Source organism: Schistocerca nitens, chromosome 12, assembly GCF_023898315.1.
Source record: "Schistocerca nitens isolate TAMUIC-IGC-003100 chromosome 12, iqSchNite1.1, whole genome shotgun sequence".
In the NCBI taxonomy this organism is placed as follows: domain Eukaryota; kingdom Metazoa; phylum Arthropoda; class Insecta; order Orthoptera; family Acrididae; genus Schistocerca; species Schistocerca nitens.
The window spans coordinates 154,503,333-154,517,470 of NC_064625.1; the positions used below are offsets into that span (position 1 = coordinate 154,503,333).

At 39.8% G+C, this 14,138-nt stretch overlaps 1 protein-coding gene across 1 annotated transcript in view; it reads right to left on the reverse strand.

The window, feature by feature from the left end:
• Nucleotides 1-8,820: 8,820 nt before the first annotated feature.
• LOC126215104 (guanine nucleotide-binding protein subunit alpha-11-like) overlaps nt 8,821-14,138 on the reverse strand; it is a 140,071-nt gene continuing 134,753 nt past the window's right edge. Inside the window, exon 8 of the mRNA XM_049941755.1 lies at nt 8,821-9,170. Within this exon, the coding sequence (XP_049797712.1) occupies nt 9,088-9,170 (83 nt within the window). The 3' untranslated portion in view covers nt 8,821-9,087. The remainder of the gene's footprint in view (nt 9,171-14,138) is intronic.

The window sequence follows — 14,138 nt, forward strand, 5'->3', positions numbered from 1 at the left end:
GCCTGTGAAATAATGTAATTGGATGGCTCAATGTGAGTGATGTGTGAGTGAGTGAATGAATGGTATTTTATAGACTTCCTCCTCACTGTGTAGGACTGAAGACTGCAACAACAGCATTAAATATAGCTGTATCCTTATTTTGACTTGTCCAATATCAGTTGACAATTTGTGCCAGATGATAAAACTTGACCAATAAAAAATCAAATTGAAATGCTTATTGTGATTCTTCAGTTTCTTGTGGCACGTTTGTTGATCGAACAGTCTACAGGTTTACTGCCAGTTCATAGTGTTCGTTGGACTATGAACTGGCAGTACACCCGTGGACTATTCAATGAACGGTTTGTTGTCCAGATTTCACTTCCACATAATCCTACACTCTAGGTAAATTCTTACAAAAATAATTTCTTAATACTTAATGATATGAATATAATAGAGGGAAACATTCCACGTGGGAAAAATATATGTAAAAAAAGATGCTGTAACTTACCAAACAAGAAAGCACTGGTTGATAGACACAATAAATAACACACACACAAATTTCAAGCTTTTGCAACCCAAGGTTGGTTCATCAGGAAAGAGGGAAGGAGAGGAAAAGACGAAAGGATGTGGGTTTTAAGGGAGAGGGTAAGGAGTCATTCCAATCCCGGGAGCGGAAAGACTTATCTTACAGGTAAAAAATGAAAGGTATACACTCGCACACCCACAAATATCCATCTGCACATATACAGACACAGGCAGACATATGATTGCTTGTGTCTGTATATGTGCGGATGGATATGTGTGTGTGTGTGAGAGAGAGTGTATACCTTTTCTTTTTCCCCCCTAAGGTAAGTCTTTAGGCTCCCGGGATTGGAATGACTCCTTACCCTCTCCCTTAAAACCCACATCCTTTCGTCTTTCCCTCTCCTTCCCTCTTTCCTGATGAAGCAACCTTGGGTTGTGAAAGCTTGAAATTTGTGTGTGTGTTTGTGTGTTTTTTATTGTGTCTATCAACCAGCGCTTTCTCGTTTGGTAAGTTACAGCATCTTTTTTTATATATATATTTCTTAATACTTAAATTTATATTAGATAATAACTTTTGCTGAGGCATTTATTGCTATTGAGAATCTGCATTTTATATCCTCTCTCTCTCTCTCTTTCTGAAAAAAATAGATTGCTACTCACCACATGGAGGAGGCACTGATTGGCAGACAGGTGAAGTAAAAAAAACAACTGGAGTATTGGTGCATAGTATGGGATCTTTACCAGATATGATTGACAGAGGGAAAAGTTCAAAGAATGGCACTCATTTTGTATTATTGTGAAAAAGGGAAGAGAGCATCACAGATATGTTATGCTATTGGGTCAGCAATCATTAAAATGCAAGCATTTCTTGTTGTTGCACGAGCTTTTCATGAAATTTCAGTTACTGATTATTATGTCCCCATGCTCGTTGTCAAATATGTGGAGGCTAGGAATCCTATGTACTGTTTGCTAGACGAACAATTCAGTTAATGAGTTTTATTACAAAATAAAAAGATACAATACTTAAGTTTGCTATTACACAGATGTGTTGCAAGCAAAGGGTGATCTACAAAATAATGAATCTCCTTCAGTATAAACAATTCCAAGTCTGTGCTACATAGAGTGTACAAAAGAAATAGCTAAAGCTGCTTCTATCTAAGTTGCTAATCTCGAAGCTTCTATTCAACTGGGCCATCACCAATTGGTCACGGCACTTATGTCTTCTTCACATAGTGGCCACTGCTGTCACGTTGTCATCCTGGAGATGGTTCGGGCAGCACCGGATTGGCTGACATCTTGTCACAGCCACCTTTTCTCTTTCATTCCTGACAGTGTGCTGGCACTTGACTTTACATCGTACCACTGACTTTCTCTTTGAGACATGAAATCTATTGTTGACTCACACCTACATAGGGAGAAATGACCATCGAAGTCAGAGCTCACACAGAAAGATTTAAGTGTTCATTTTTTCCAGGTGCTACTCAAGAGTGGAATGATAGAGAGAGACTGAAAGTGGTTCAGTGAACCATCTGGCAAGCACTTCCTTGTGAACTGCAGAGAAGTCATGTAGATGTAGGAAACTAATAAATTAGAATTAGAATTAAAGTTTCGTTTCAGGAGGTGAAATGCGTAGTACTGCCAATACACACATAAAAGTAAAAGTGACTTGCCATCTACCTACATTTCTGAACAAACAGCTCCTTCCTTGTGGAGGAAGAAGGGTGGATTGAGGAAAGTTAAAGAGTGAAAGCAGGTTACTCAACCCCAGTATGAGAGGGACTCGCGTGTGATGTGGATGGTAGTAGACAAAGACTTAGAAGGATAAAAAAAGATGTTTAACTATTGCATATTTTAATCTTATGTAGACTTTTCTGTTACTTATTGGTAGAACAATGCCATATTTAAGGCTGAGTAACCAGTACAGTGCTTTTGTTCTACTGGTACACATTTTAAGGTGTGGAAAAACCGTGTGTGCTGGTGATGAATTGCACAGGGCATGACTTCTTTAATTAGAAGAATGCTTTACAATCCTGTTGAAATTCTATCAGCATCTTATGAGCTTATGTTTCTAAGAACTTTTATAGTTGTATTAATTTCATTTGCTAGAACTGTTCAGAATGTTCATATGATCATATGGTGCATCATTGTTTGGAAACGTGAAATCTGTTAATGGCTGAAAATGGTCTCCGAGTATTCGAATTCGACCACCTCCAGTCGGTGATCGGTCCATTTGGACCGGAGGCCTCAGTCCACTCCACGTAAACACAGCCCACCCTTAATGGAGCCACCACCAGCTTGCACAGTGCCCTGTTGGCAACCTAGGTCTGTGGCTTCGTGGGGTCGGCACCATACTCGAACCCTGCCATCGGCCCTTACCAACTGAAATTGGGACTCACCTGACAAGGTCACAGTCTTCCTGTCACCTATGGTCAAGTAACACGGTCACGAGTCCGAGAGAGGCACTGCAGGCAATGTTGTGCTGTTAGCAATGGCACTCGGCATCGATCATTTGCTGCCGTAGCCCATTATTTCCAGATTTCGCTGAACTTTCCTAACAGATATAATCGTCATATGAGGGTCGTCCACAAGGTAAGTTCTGTTTCTATTTCTATCCGTGGCAGCTGTGAACTGGTTCACACAATTGAAGAGAAGATTAAGCACCACTGTAAGTTTACTCTTAGTGCCCTCGCTACGGAAGTTCCGCAAGCACGTGTGGCAGTTACTCTGACTCGAGGAGAAGACATGTACGCCATTTTCAGATTGCTGTTGCCGACATGTGCTTTGTAGTGCTTCTTTATAATGTCAGCCGTAATTGAAAATGCTGCCGCATGTGAAATCAGATCTGTGATTCGTTTTCTAAATGCAAAGAAAGTTAAACCAAAGGCAATTCGTCAGCAAATCTGCAAGGTTTACGGACAAAATGCTACGAGTGATTGAATGGTAAGAAGATGGGTCAGACTGTTCAATGAAGGACACGATCAAGCGCACGAAGAACAAAGTGCACGAAGAACGAAGTGGACGCCTGTCTGTAGTTACTGATGAACTGGTTCACACAATTGAAGGGAACATTAAGCACAACTGTAAGTTTACACTTAGTGCCCTTGCTATGGAAGTTCCGCAAATCTCACGATCACTAATTCGTGAAATTGTTACTGAAAAACTGAAATTTTGAAAACTTTGCTCACATTGGGTACCCAAAATTCTTAATGAACAACACAAAAAAACGATGGATGGGCAGTGCACTTCAGTTTCTGACATGCTACAATGAAGAAGGTGATGGTTTTCTTTCTCGGTTAGTCACGGGGAATGAAACTTGGCTATCATACGACACCCCTGAAAGAAAACGGCAATCGATGGAGTGGAGGAACACTTCATCCCCAACGAAGGTTAAGCCTAAGCAAATCTTGACACCTCAAAAAGTCATGTGCAACGTTTTTTGGGACAGAAAAGGCATTTTGCTGATTGATTTCTTGCCACGATGCCAAACAATCAATGCTCACGGTTACTGCAAGACCATTAAGAAATTGCACTTGTGCAATAGAGAACAAGTGCCGAGAATTGCTGTCAAAAAGTGTTGTTTTTTTCCACGATAATGCCCGACCTCACAAAGCGAATGTGACCAAACAACTCTTACGGGAATTTCACTGGGACACGTTTGATCATCCTCCGTACAGCCCAGACCTCACTCCTTGTGACTTTGTCTCTTCTTACACCTAAAATCTGTCCTCGGTGGTCAACACTTCGATGATGATGATGAGCTGAAAGAACGTGTCACCACATGGTTGAGTACGCAGGTGGCAACCTTCTATGAAGAAGGCATACAAAAACTTGTGCCACGCTATGACAAGTGCTTACAAAATTTCGTAAGCTAAGTAGAAAAGTAGTTTAACAGTTGTAGATTTCTGTACAATAAATATTTTTTATGTATCTGTACGTGTGTTTTATATAACCAAATGGAACTTACTTTGTGGACATACCTCATACATCCCACATTCATTTCTGCAATAATTCTGTGCAGTGTTGCTTGTCTGTTTCCATTAACAACTGCTCTCGGTTGTTAAGTACAGGCCATTAGCCACTGTATTGTTCACAGTGAGAGGTATTGCTCGAAGTCCGATATTCTCGGCACACTCTCGACACTGTAGCTCTCAGAATATTGAATTCCCTAACAATTTCCAAAATGGAATGTTCATGCATCTAGCTGCAATTGCCATTCCACATTCAAAGTCTGTTAATTCCTGTCATGCAGCTGTAATCGTGTCAGAAACCTTTTCATCCGAATCACCGGAGTACAAGTGACAGCTCCGCTAATGCGCTACCCTTTTATACCTCGTGTATCACCACCACCTGTATATGTGTAAATCGCTGTCCCGTGACTTCTGTCACTTCAGTATGAAGCAGTAGTTCAGGAGGGAGTGAGACACAATTGTGGCCTCTCTCAGATGTTATTCAATCTGTACCTTGAGCAAACACTAAGGGAGACCCAGGAGAAATTTGGGAGCAGGGTTAATGTTCAGAGGTAGAAATAAAATTTTGAGTTTTGTCAATGATATTGCAACTCTATGTTTTGGTTGGCAGGAGAGCCAACACCGTGTTACTAGAGGAGGCCAAAAGGCCCGCGTTTTAGCTCACGCAGGCTGGTGTGAGGTCTGGAACAGGACAAGGAAATTAGAATTTAGAAAAAAGGACGTAGCTGGTGGAATACTTAACTTTAATCCATTAATGATGAATGTCGGTCTGGACAGTACAGGATTCACAATATCAATAGTAACTGATAATGGTGCCTCGCTAGGTCGTAGCAAATGACGTAGCTGAAGGCTATGCTAAACTATCGTCTCGGCAAATGAGAGCGTATTTTGTCAGTGAACCATCGCTAGCAAAGTCGGTTGTACAACTGGGCGAGTGCTAGAAAGTCTCTCTAGACCTGCCGTGTGGCTGCGCTCGGTCTGCAATCACTGATAGTGGCGACACGCGGGTCCGACGTATATTAACGGACCGCGGCCGATTAAAAGGCTACCACCTAGCAAGTGTGGTGTCTGGCGGTGACACCACACTCTATATCTGACTCCCTGCGGAGCTCCATCTGTCGCCACAGAACAGAGCCCTGTCCCATGGAAAACATGTTTTCAATGGATTCACAGACCACCTCAAATATATCGAGACCCATAGGTGTAACATCTAATAGTTCCTCGTAAACCTGTAGTTCGCAGTCACCAACCGGCACGAATATTACAAAACTGTGCACAGTCTGTTACATCGGCGGTTTCATCAGGTGCTAATGAATAAGCAACCAAAGTCTGATCCTTCCCCTTCAATTGGTTTTCCAGATTTGCATCCAAGTCTCAGATTCTACCAGAAACTGTTTCCTTGGAGAGGCACACTCCTTCAGATTTCCTTACATCTCATGGTGTCAAGCACTGTTCGACTGCCAGCAAACAGGATTTGAACAGGGCCCCATTGAAAATGGCACACCTCTTCTTGTAATGATGTGTTCAACTTTGTAGCTTGCTCGTAATGCCCCATCAGTTGAGTGCTCCTCATCAGCTGTCTAAAATTATTTACATAAAATATGTGTAAAAATTAAAATTGGTGCATATGAAGAACACAGAAAGTCGACATTACAACTTTCTTCTGCCTCAGAATTATCTGTTGCTGTACTTTGCTCCTCAATGTGGCAACCGGTCGCTTTTTCGCGTTTCCGTCAACTGCCTACAAGGCTGTCGATGATTTGGAGATTACTACAGTGAATGGTCTTGGAGCTCAAGTTATATTACAAGGCCCCTCAGTGTTTTGTGGATGTGTTCTTGATTTCACATTTACCAAAGTTGATGCAGCTCTGTGCGGTAAATGGGTGGATCATCATTGCAGTAGTTCCTTATAATGGTGATAAAGTTAAAACAGTTCCAGGACTTGAGACCTTCAATGGTAAAGATGTTATAGCGTATCGTACCTTTCAGATTAGGGAGGTATATAACAGCTGTCTAAAATTAATTACATAAAATGTGTAAAAATTAAAATTGGTGCATATGAAGAACACAGAAATTCTACGTTACAACTTTCTTCTGCCTCAAAATTATCTGTTGCTGTACTTGGCTCTTCAGTGTGGCAACAGGTCGCTTTCTCGCATTGCTGTCAATGTCATCAAACTGCACAGCACGAAGGGACACACAGTGACACTGGATGTACTTCTTCATTGTAGTAAGCATTCCGTGGCAGACTGACTGTGGAGGCAATTCATCTTTGTCAACAAATGAAAATTGTTCTTCCTAAGGAAGGGGAAAGGGCAACAGGTTATTTCGAAATGTCATTGTTACAGCGCTACGTTCACTGCAAAGTGTGAAGCGTTAATAAATTCTATGATGCCAATTGTCGAGTGTGCACCCAACAGAGCGCACTGTGTAGTCACGTAATACAGTAGGAGCGCCTGACGGGTCGCGTACCAAATCTGCACCTGCCCGTGGGTCAGCGTGTGCTTGGTGAGACAGTTCTACAGCCTGGTAGAGAGGATATGAATTGCAGACTGGCAATAACAAGAAAAGCATTTCTCAAACGGAAATTTGTTAGCACTGTATAAACTGAAGTGCTAGGAAGTCTTTTCTGAAGGTATTAGTCTGGGGTGTAGCCTTGTAGAGAAGTGACATGTCATTCTGTTATACAGCTGATGGTTGTCCATATTTGCAGGTGTGAATACATATTGTGTAATAAACAGTTTGGACAAGAAGAGAATAAAAGCTTCTAAAATATACATCTATAGAAGAATGCTGAAGATTAGATGGGTAGACTGAGTAACTAATGAGCAGGTGATGAAATGAGTTTGGTGGAAAAAAAATTGTGGCACAACAAAACTAAAAGAAGCAACTGGTCAACAGGACACATCCTGAGACGTTAAGAAATCATCAGTTTGCTAATGGAAGAAAGTTTCTGAGGTAGAAATTGTACAGTAAGCAGGTTCTAATGGATGTGGGGTTTGCAGTAGTTGTACAGAGTTGAAAAGGTGTGCACAGACTAGACTGCTGTGGAGAGCTACAGTAGACCAGTTATAGAACTGAAGACCACAATAACAACAATGTGATCTCTCAAGTTTTTGCAGCATGACTAATTTTCAGGTGTTCCCTGTAATGTTTCTTCAACATATGAAAGACCACATAATTTAAAATCTAAAGCCCTCAGCCTCAGGCAGTAAGGTGAAAGTAATGGCAAACTGCATCTGAGTTATACACTGTGAAATACAGAAACCAGTGGAAAACCACGCGCTATCCTTAGAACAACTGTATTAATATTTATAAGTATTTTGTTGTTTATGCTCATTACAGTTTGAAATGTTTTGAACCATTCTGCATTCAATAATCGTTAGATTCAGCATGATAAGTTTGATCCCCAAATAAAAATAAATTATTTCTTGAATTAAGTGATGCAGTTGGCTTAGTTACGAATGATGGGTCAGTGAAAGTGTGTCAATTATAAATTTGAGCATATCCAAAATAAATATTTTAATTTGTGGGGCCCACTGAAAATTCCCTCAAAGAAAGTGACTTACTTAGATTCTGCAAAAGCAACTACTTCATATTTCACTAAATAATTTTCAAGAATGTTGTTAACAGATCCATCAATTATCCCTTCAAAAAATGTCAAAATGTTTAGCTTTTTACTGCTGTCAGTGTCTTATATATAATTAGTTTGAGGTTTAATGTGCTGTTGGGATCCTTGAATGACAGCCAATAGCAAGGTCTTCTGACATTCTACATCAATATTTGAGGGCATTAATCAAGTACTTGGTGAAAATATTGCAACTTTAAGTGATTCTTTCTGAAAGGATACCTGAGAGCTTCACTAATGTCACTTTAACATTTAAAACAAGCCAGAAATTAATTAGCTGCAGGAAGAAGTGAAGCAGTTGCTTCAAGTATTGCCATGCATGCGGAATCAGTCAATGTGTCAAGCAGCTGAAACTTTTAAGTGTCAGAGAACACAGTACATGGAATAGGGACAGAGAAAACACTGATCAGACAGAGAGAAGCACGAAAGAGAAGGCAGCATTCAGCTGCAAAGAAGCAATGGAAACTTGAACAGAAAAATGAATCACAGCAGAGAAGTCAAAGCTGGTGGTATATCCTTGAGATTGGGGGAGGAAAGACAGAAGCAATTAGAAAAACTGTAACATCTGAGGTCCAAGGTGCAAGTAAGCAGTGTGGTCAGGAAGGTAGGCTAGAATATGTTGAGTGTTCAACTTACCTGCTTTTGTAGAATGATTGTCCTTTTTGATCTCATAATCATTACATGAGCACACAGTGTATGAATAATTAAAATAAAAAGATATTTAAGTTTGTAATTCTGAAAGCATTTTATTTAACAGTCAGCATATATTTTTTCTTTATCACAGTAATTCGTAAAACTGATTATCTTCCTTAAAATTTACAGTTCTTACATGGACACACAATAAATTTGCTCCTAGATTTTCCTAATTAATAAAAATACCATATAATATGGATTTATAATTTCAGAAACGTTTTGAGAACAAATTGTTGCCATCTATAGCTCTTGCCAGGAAGCCAACAGAACAATACATTGCAATTGTCAATATTGTTAGAAGACATGGCACTGTTCCAACATCTTCTTTATGATGAAATCTCGGACAGTCGAGAATACTGCCTCAATATTTTTTGTATCTGAAAAATGGAGAAAAGTGAAAATAACACAAACTGATAACATAAATTCAGTTACTTATGTACAGGTTGACTGGTCAACACCTAGAGAAAGTGCAGATAATCTGGAGTTGAACATTACTATTTAATTTTTTTGAATGGCTGATGGTTTAGTTAATAATTAATATCGAATTTTTTTCATAGGAATGACCTGTGGAAATTGCATGTGGTCTCAACAGACGACTGCAGGCAAATTCAGAATGTGAAGCCATGGAGGTGGACATGGCGCTAGCAGACACAGCTCACATAACAACTGAACGGGCCAACAAGTAGTTCATAGCTCACCGCTTGACTCTTAATCTCACAAAGATTCATATTGTGCAACTTCAAACAAGCAACAGTGACCTTTCTAGATGTTAATAACAAAAATCAGTTTCAACTGAACTGTGGTATACAGAGTCACAAAACAAAGCACAAAAATAATTTTCACACAGGGTTTGATTCCTTGCTTATGGTCCAGAGTGGAGTTACGTGCTGTAGTGGAAAGACATTCAACAAACTCCTGTCCAACATACAGCAAGAAATTGGTAATTCATATCAATCCAAAGAAAAATTAAACACGTACCTCATTATCTACTCTTTCTACAAATTATCTCAATATTTAGATTGAGGGACTGGAAAGTTCTGTTAGCTACATCGCAATGTTTGTTAAGAAGCTGTAAGACCACAAATAATCCATATCTATACTGAAATGCACTGCTTGACAATTGCTAAGGAACAGAGACATTGTTCGATAGGAAGAAACACTAGTAATGATGGACAGCGTGAAGACATACAGTACATATGAAATAGAAATGGAGTGCTATACTTATAATGGAAAATTCTCATGTGCAAGTAAGTCTCACGGTCTGACGGTTCCATACAAACTTTATTATGAATACAGACAATTCATCCATCCTGGAAATCAAGAATATCAATCATTTTTGCCTTATATTGACGCTCATACTGGCAAAGTATCAGGAATTCCAAGACTTTTGAGAATGTTATATAATTTTAAGTTTGAAGTCAGGTAGCAAGTGACAAAATAAATATTTTTTCATGTATTATAATCACAAATTCACATTTTTTGTTTTTTCCTTCACTTGTACTGTGAAAACCTGCTTCTTGACAAATTTCATGATTATAGGTCAATGGGAAGTACCCTACAGGTTTTAATGAGTTAGTTTACAAGTATAAAAATGTGACATAAATGGCTGTATCTTTTGATTGTATTCACTTAGAAGCCTAACAGTTTTACACCACCAAGGGACCAGAAATTGTAGTGTGTGATATAATTTTCAACTTGATGCATGTATCCATTCCTGAGAAGAAAGTGTCATAGCTGACATACGGACAACATGCAGTCTGAAACTTCCTGGCAGTCTGGTAACAAATGCAAAAGAATTTTTTTCATGTGATATAATTACTAATTAAATTAAACAATGGAAAATCCAGGATGAAATGTAACAATAATATGAAAAGGAAAGAGTGAGAGAAAGACAGTGGGGGGAGCATGGGGGAGAAAGAAGCAAAAGTACAGGGTGTGTCAAAACTAAAACTTCACAGGTTTGAAAATTCGTACAAACTTATTTTTACAACATCTTGCCATCATTCTGTAAGAATATAGTTCAAGTGTTGACTCACACGGTCAACGGCCTTGCCGCAGTGGCTACACCGGTTCCGCGCTGTTGGGCGTGGTCGGCACTTGGATGGGTGACCCTCCAGGCCACCGTGTGCTGTATCCATTTTTCGGGGTGCACCTAGCCTCGTGATGGCAATTGAGGAGCTACTCGACCGAATAGTAGCGGCTCCAGTCAAGAATACCATCGTAACAACCGGGAGAGTGGTGTGCTGACCCCATGCCCCTCCTATCTGCATCCTCCCTGAGGATGACACGGCGGTCGGATGGTCCCAGTAGGCCACTCGTGGCCTGAAGACGGAGTGCTTTTTTTTACTCTCGTGGTACACTAGTGCAGAATTATGCCACCACAAGTGTTAGCTCCAGATGCAGCAAAGATGGCTGCCTTTACCAGTCCCAGGCAGGCGCTCTACCTTTATGGGTGGCATAAGTGTTTTATTGAAACTGGAATTTCTGTAAGACACATCAGATCCTCAGGTCATACACGAGTGTCTGAAGATGTAGAGCAAGTGAGATGAAGCTTTGTGAATAGCCCTACAAAATCAGCCTACATCTGAAGAGCTAGATGTCCCACAGGTGACTGTTTGGTATGTGTTAAGAACACTGTTGCATCTCAAATAGTACAGGTTTACAATGGTGCAAGAACTAAAAGGCACTGACTTTTGTGTGGAAATGTTACATTGGTCAGATGAAGATGAAGATTTCCTTGGAACAGTTACCTTTAGTGATCTGTTGACTTTTCACTTAAGTGGCAATGTTAATGAACACAACCGTAGGATTTGAGGCAGTGAAAATCCATAAAGCTCTCTGGAACATGAATGTGATAGCCCAAAAGTGAATGTGTTTTGTAACTGAGGAAGAGCAAGGTTTATGAACCTTTCTTTTTCCAGGTGAAAAGTATCAACCGAATGGTGTGCTTAGATGTGCTGGTAAACTTTTTAATCCCTCATATTGACAATGATGACCAAGATCACAGCATGCAGTATATGCGAGATGGTGCACTGCCATACTACCTCTCAAAAACCAGGGATTTCCTAAATATCTATTTGTTGTTTATTTCGGTCAGGGATGTTCAACAAGGTTATCATATGAGTGGTCGGACTGAGGTGAGCCAATCTCGTGGCCCCCTAAATTCACCAGAACTGACACTTGTTTTCTTTTGGGGAGGCATCAAGGATACCATGTTTGTTCACCCCTTACCACCTTCTCTAACAGAGCTCAGAGCCAGAATCCGTCTCGTAACTGAACTAGTCACACCTGACATGCTGCATCAAGTTTGGCAATAAATCGAATTAAGATGGAAGTCAATGGAAGTCACATTGAACCTGTTCAGGTGTAAGGTAAAAAAGGTATATTGCTATAGAAATGACACAAAAACCATGTCTGTAGGTTAAATGAATAAATCAATGTAAGTTTTCAGAGTTGTAAAGTCCTTTTTAATACACTCAATACTGGTGGAAGTGAGGTGAGATAACAGAGGGGTTGGCACGTTATCAGATATTCTGGTTTATGAGATATTCAAAATAATACTATAAGCAGTATCCTCAAGAGGGAGAAGAAAGATAGTGTCTGTGAGAAAAAAACAGAACGTATGATTTTGATAATAATAAAAATAAAATATATTAAATGTTTCAATGTAATAGTAATTTATTTACATCAGAGCTTACCACACGGTTTTAGCATAAGGTTCAAGAAATTCTAAAAGATGTACAACTTTGCTTCCGCTGTTTTTTCCCCCAACATTTGAGGCTTTAATGAAACACATTGGTTACACATGTATCATTCAAAATGTTTTCCATCGCTGGCCATTACTTTCTCCAATCGTTTGGGCAGTGTACGAATCCTTTGTAACATTACATGAGTATGTCCTATATAGTCGGATCTACTTGGCATCATATGAGTGTCGGGGAGTCGAAACCAGTAGTGACCCATGACGTCATATCAATTTGAGATCTTTTTTATACATGTCACTTATTTCTAAATTTTATTGATTATTTACAAAGTAAAGAATTTAATTATGTACAACAAGTAATAGGTAATGAGTTTTAATGAAACAGATATAACTATGCTTTGACATAACAAATAACCTTGTTGCATTATTCATTGTAAGAACGAAAACTTCCGTGTTGCTCGAGTGCGCGATCAAGAAGTCGTCGAGGGCGGATCTGCTGTAACTTTCACGAATGGGCATAGAATTGTTAATTTACAACCCGGAGTTGATTTAAAAATTATTCTAGGGAACCGCAGCCCGACTTTGGTGCAAACAAAACGCGCGCGAATTCTCAAATATCGGCGCGGAGTTCAAGATACGCAGCTGGATATCGGGCGTTATCGTCGCGTGTATGATTCAGTAACATTAACCGAAATTTACGGACATTAGGTTGATAATAACTATCAAAGAGTTATACGAGCGGCATAGTAATCGTCTTGATGCTTAAAGCAAGCGAGAAGCGATTTACTGTTGGGATACGACAAGTATTAATCATTCCACAGTCAGCTTGTTGATAGTTGCTTAGCAACTGATAAACGGACAGTGATAGAATTACTGAAACGAACTTTTAAATATCAATGACCGCTACACACACATCAGAAACTAATTACTCTAACTGTGAGTGACTTCTGGATTGGATGAGTCTTTTTTTTATTTCAGCTAATTGGTATCAATAGACTTCTTTTGAAGTTGAAACTTCATCAATGGTGTCGCGCTCATTCAGTTCAGTAGAACGATAGACAGTACTAGCGACGCTACTATTTATAGTTTTAAAAGAAAAGAGAGCACATACGTGTTTTTCTTTTCAGAAATGTTCGTACTTTAGGCATCAGTATTCTCAAACCAGAGGCGCAAGTGCCGCTCTCTCACAGCACTACGATATCGTGAACCACCACACACATGTGCCCCCTTCTCACTACATTTCTTCGAGTCGTGAATATTCGGTTTGGATGTCAACGTGGAAGCATGGCCGGAATATCCGCATGGGTTTTAGCGTTTAGGGTTATCGTAATGAACCCATTTTTCGTCCCCGGTCACACTGCGATGCAGAAATCCCTTCCGGTTTTGCCTCTGTAGCAACTGTTCACAAACACACAAATGCCGTTCAATGTCCCTTGGTTTCAGCTCACACAAGACCCAAGTTGTTCTTCCTGAATCATGACCATAGCCTTGAGACGTTTTGAAATGGCTTGCTGTGTCACTTTCACTAATCGTGCCAATTCTTCTGGAGTTTGACACGAGTCTTCACTCAGGAGTGTCTCCAATTCTGCATCTTCGAAAACATTCTCTCTTCCACCAATATGCCAGTCTACGACGTTAAAAT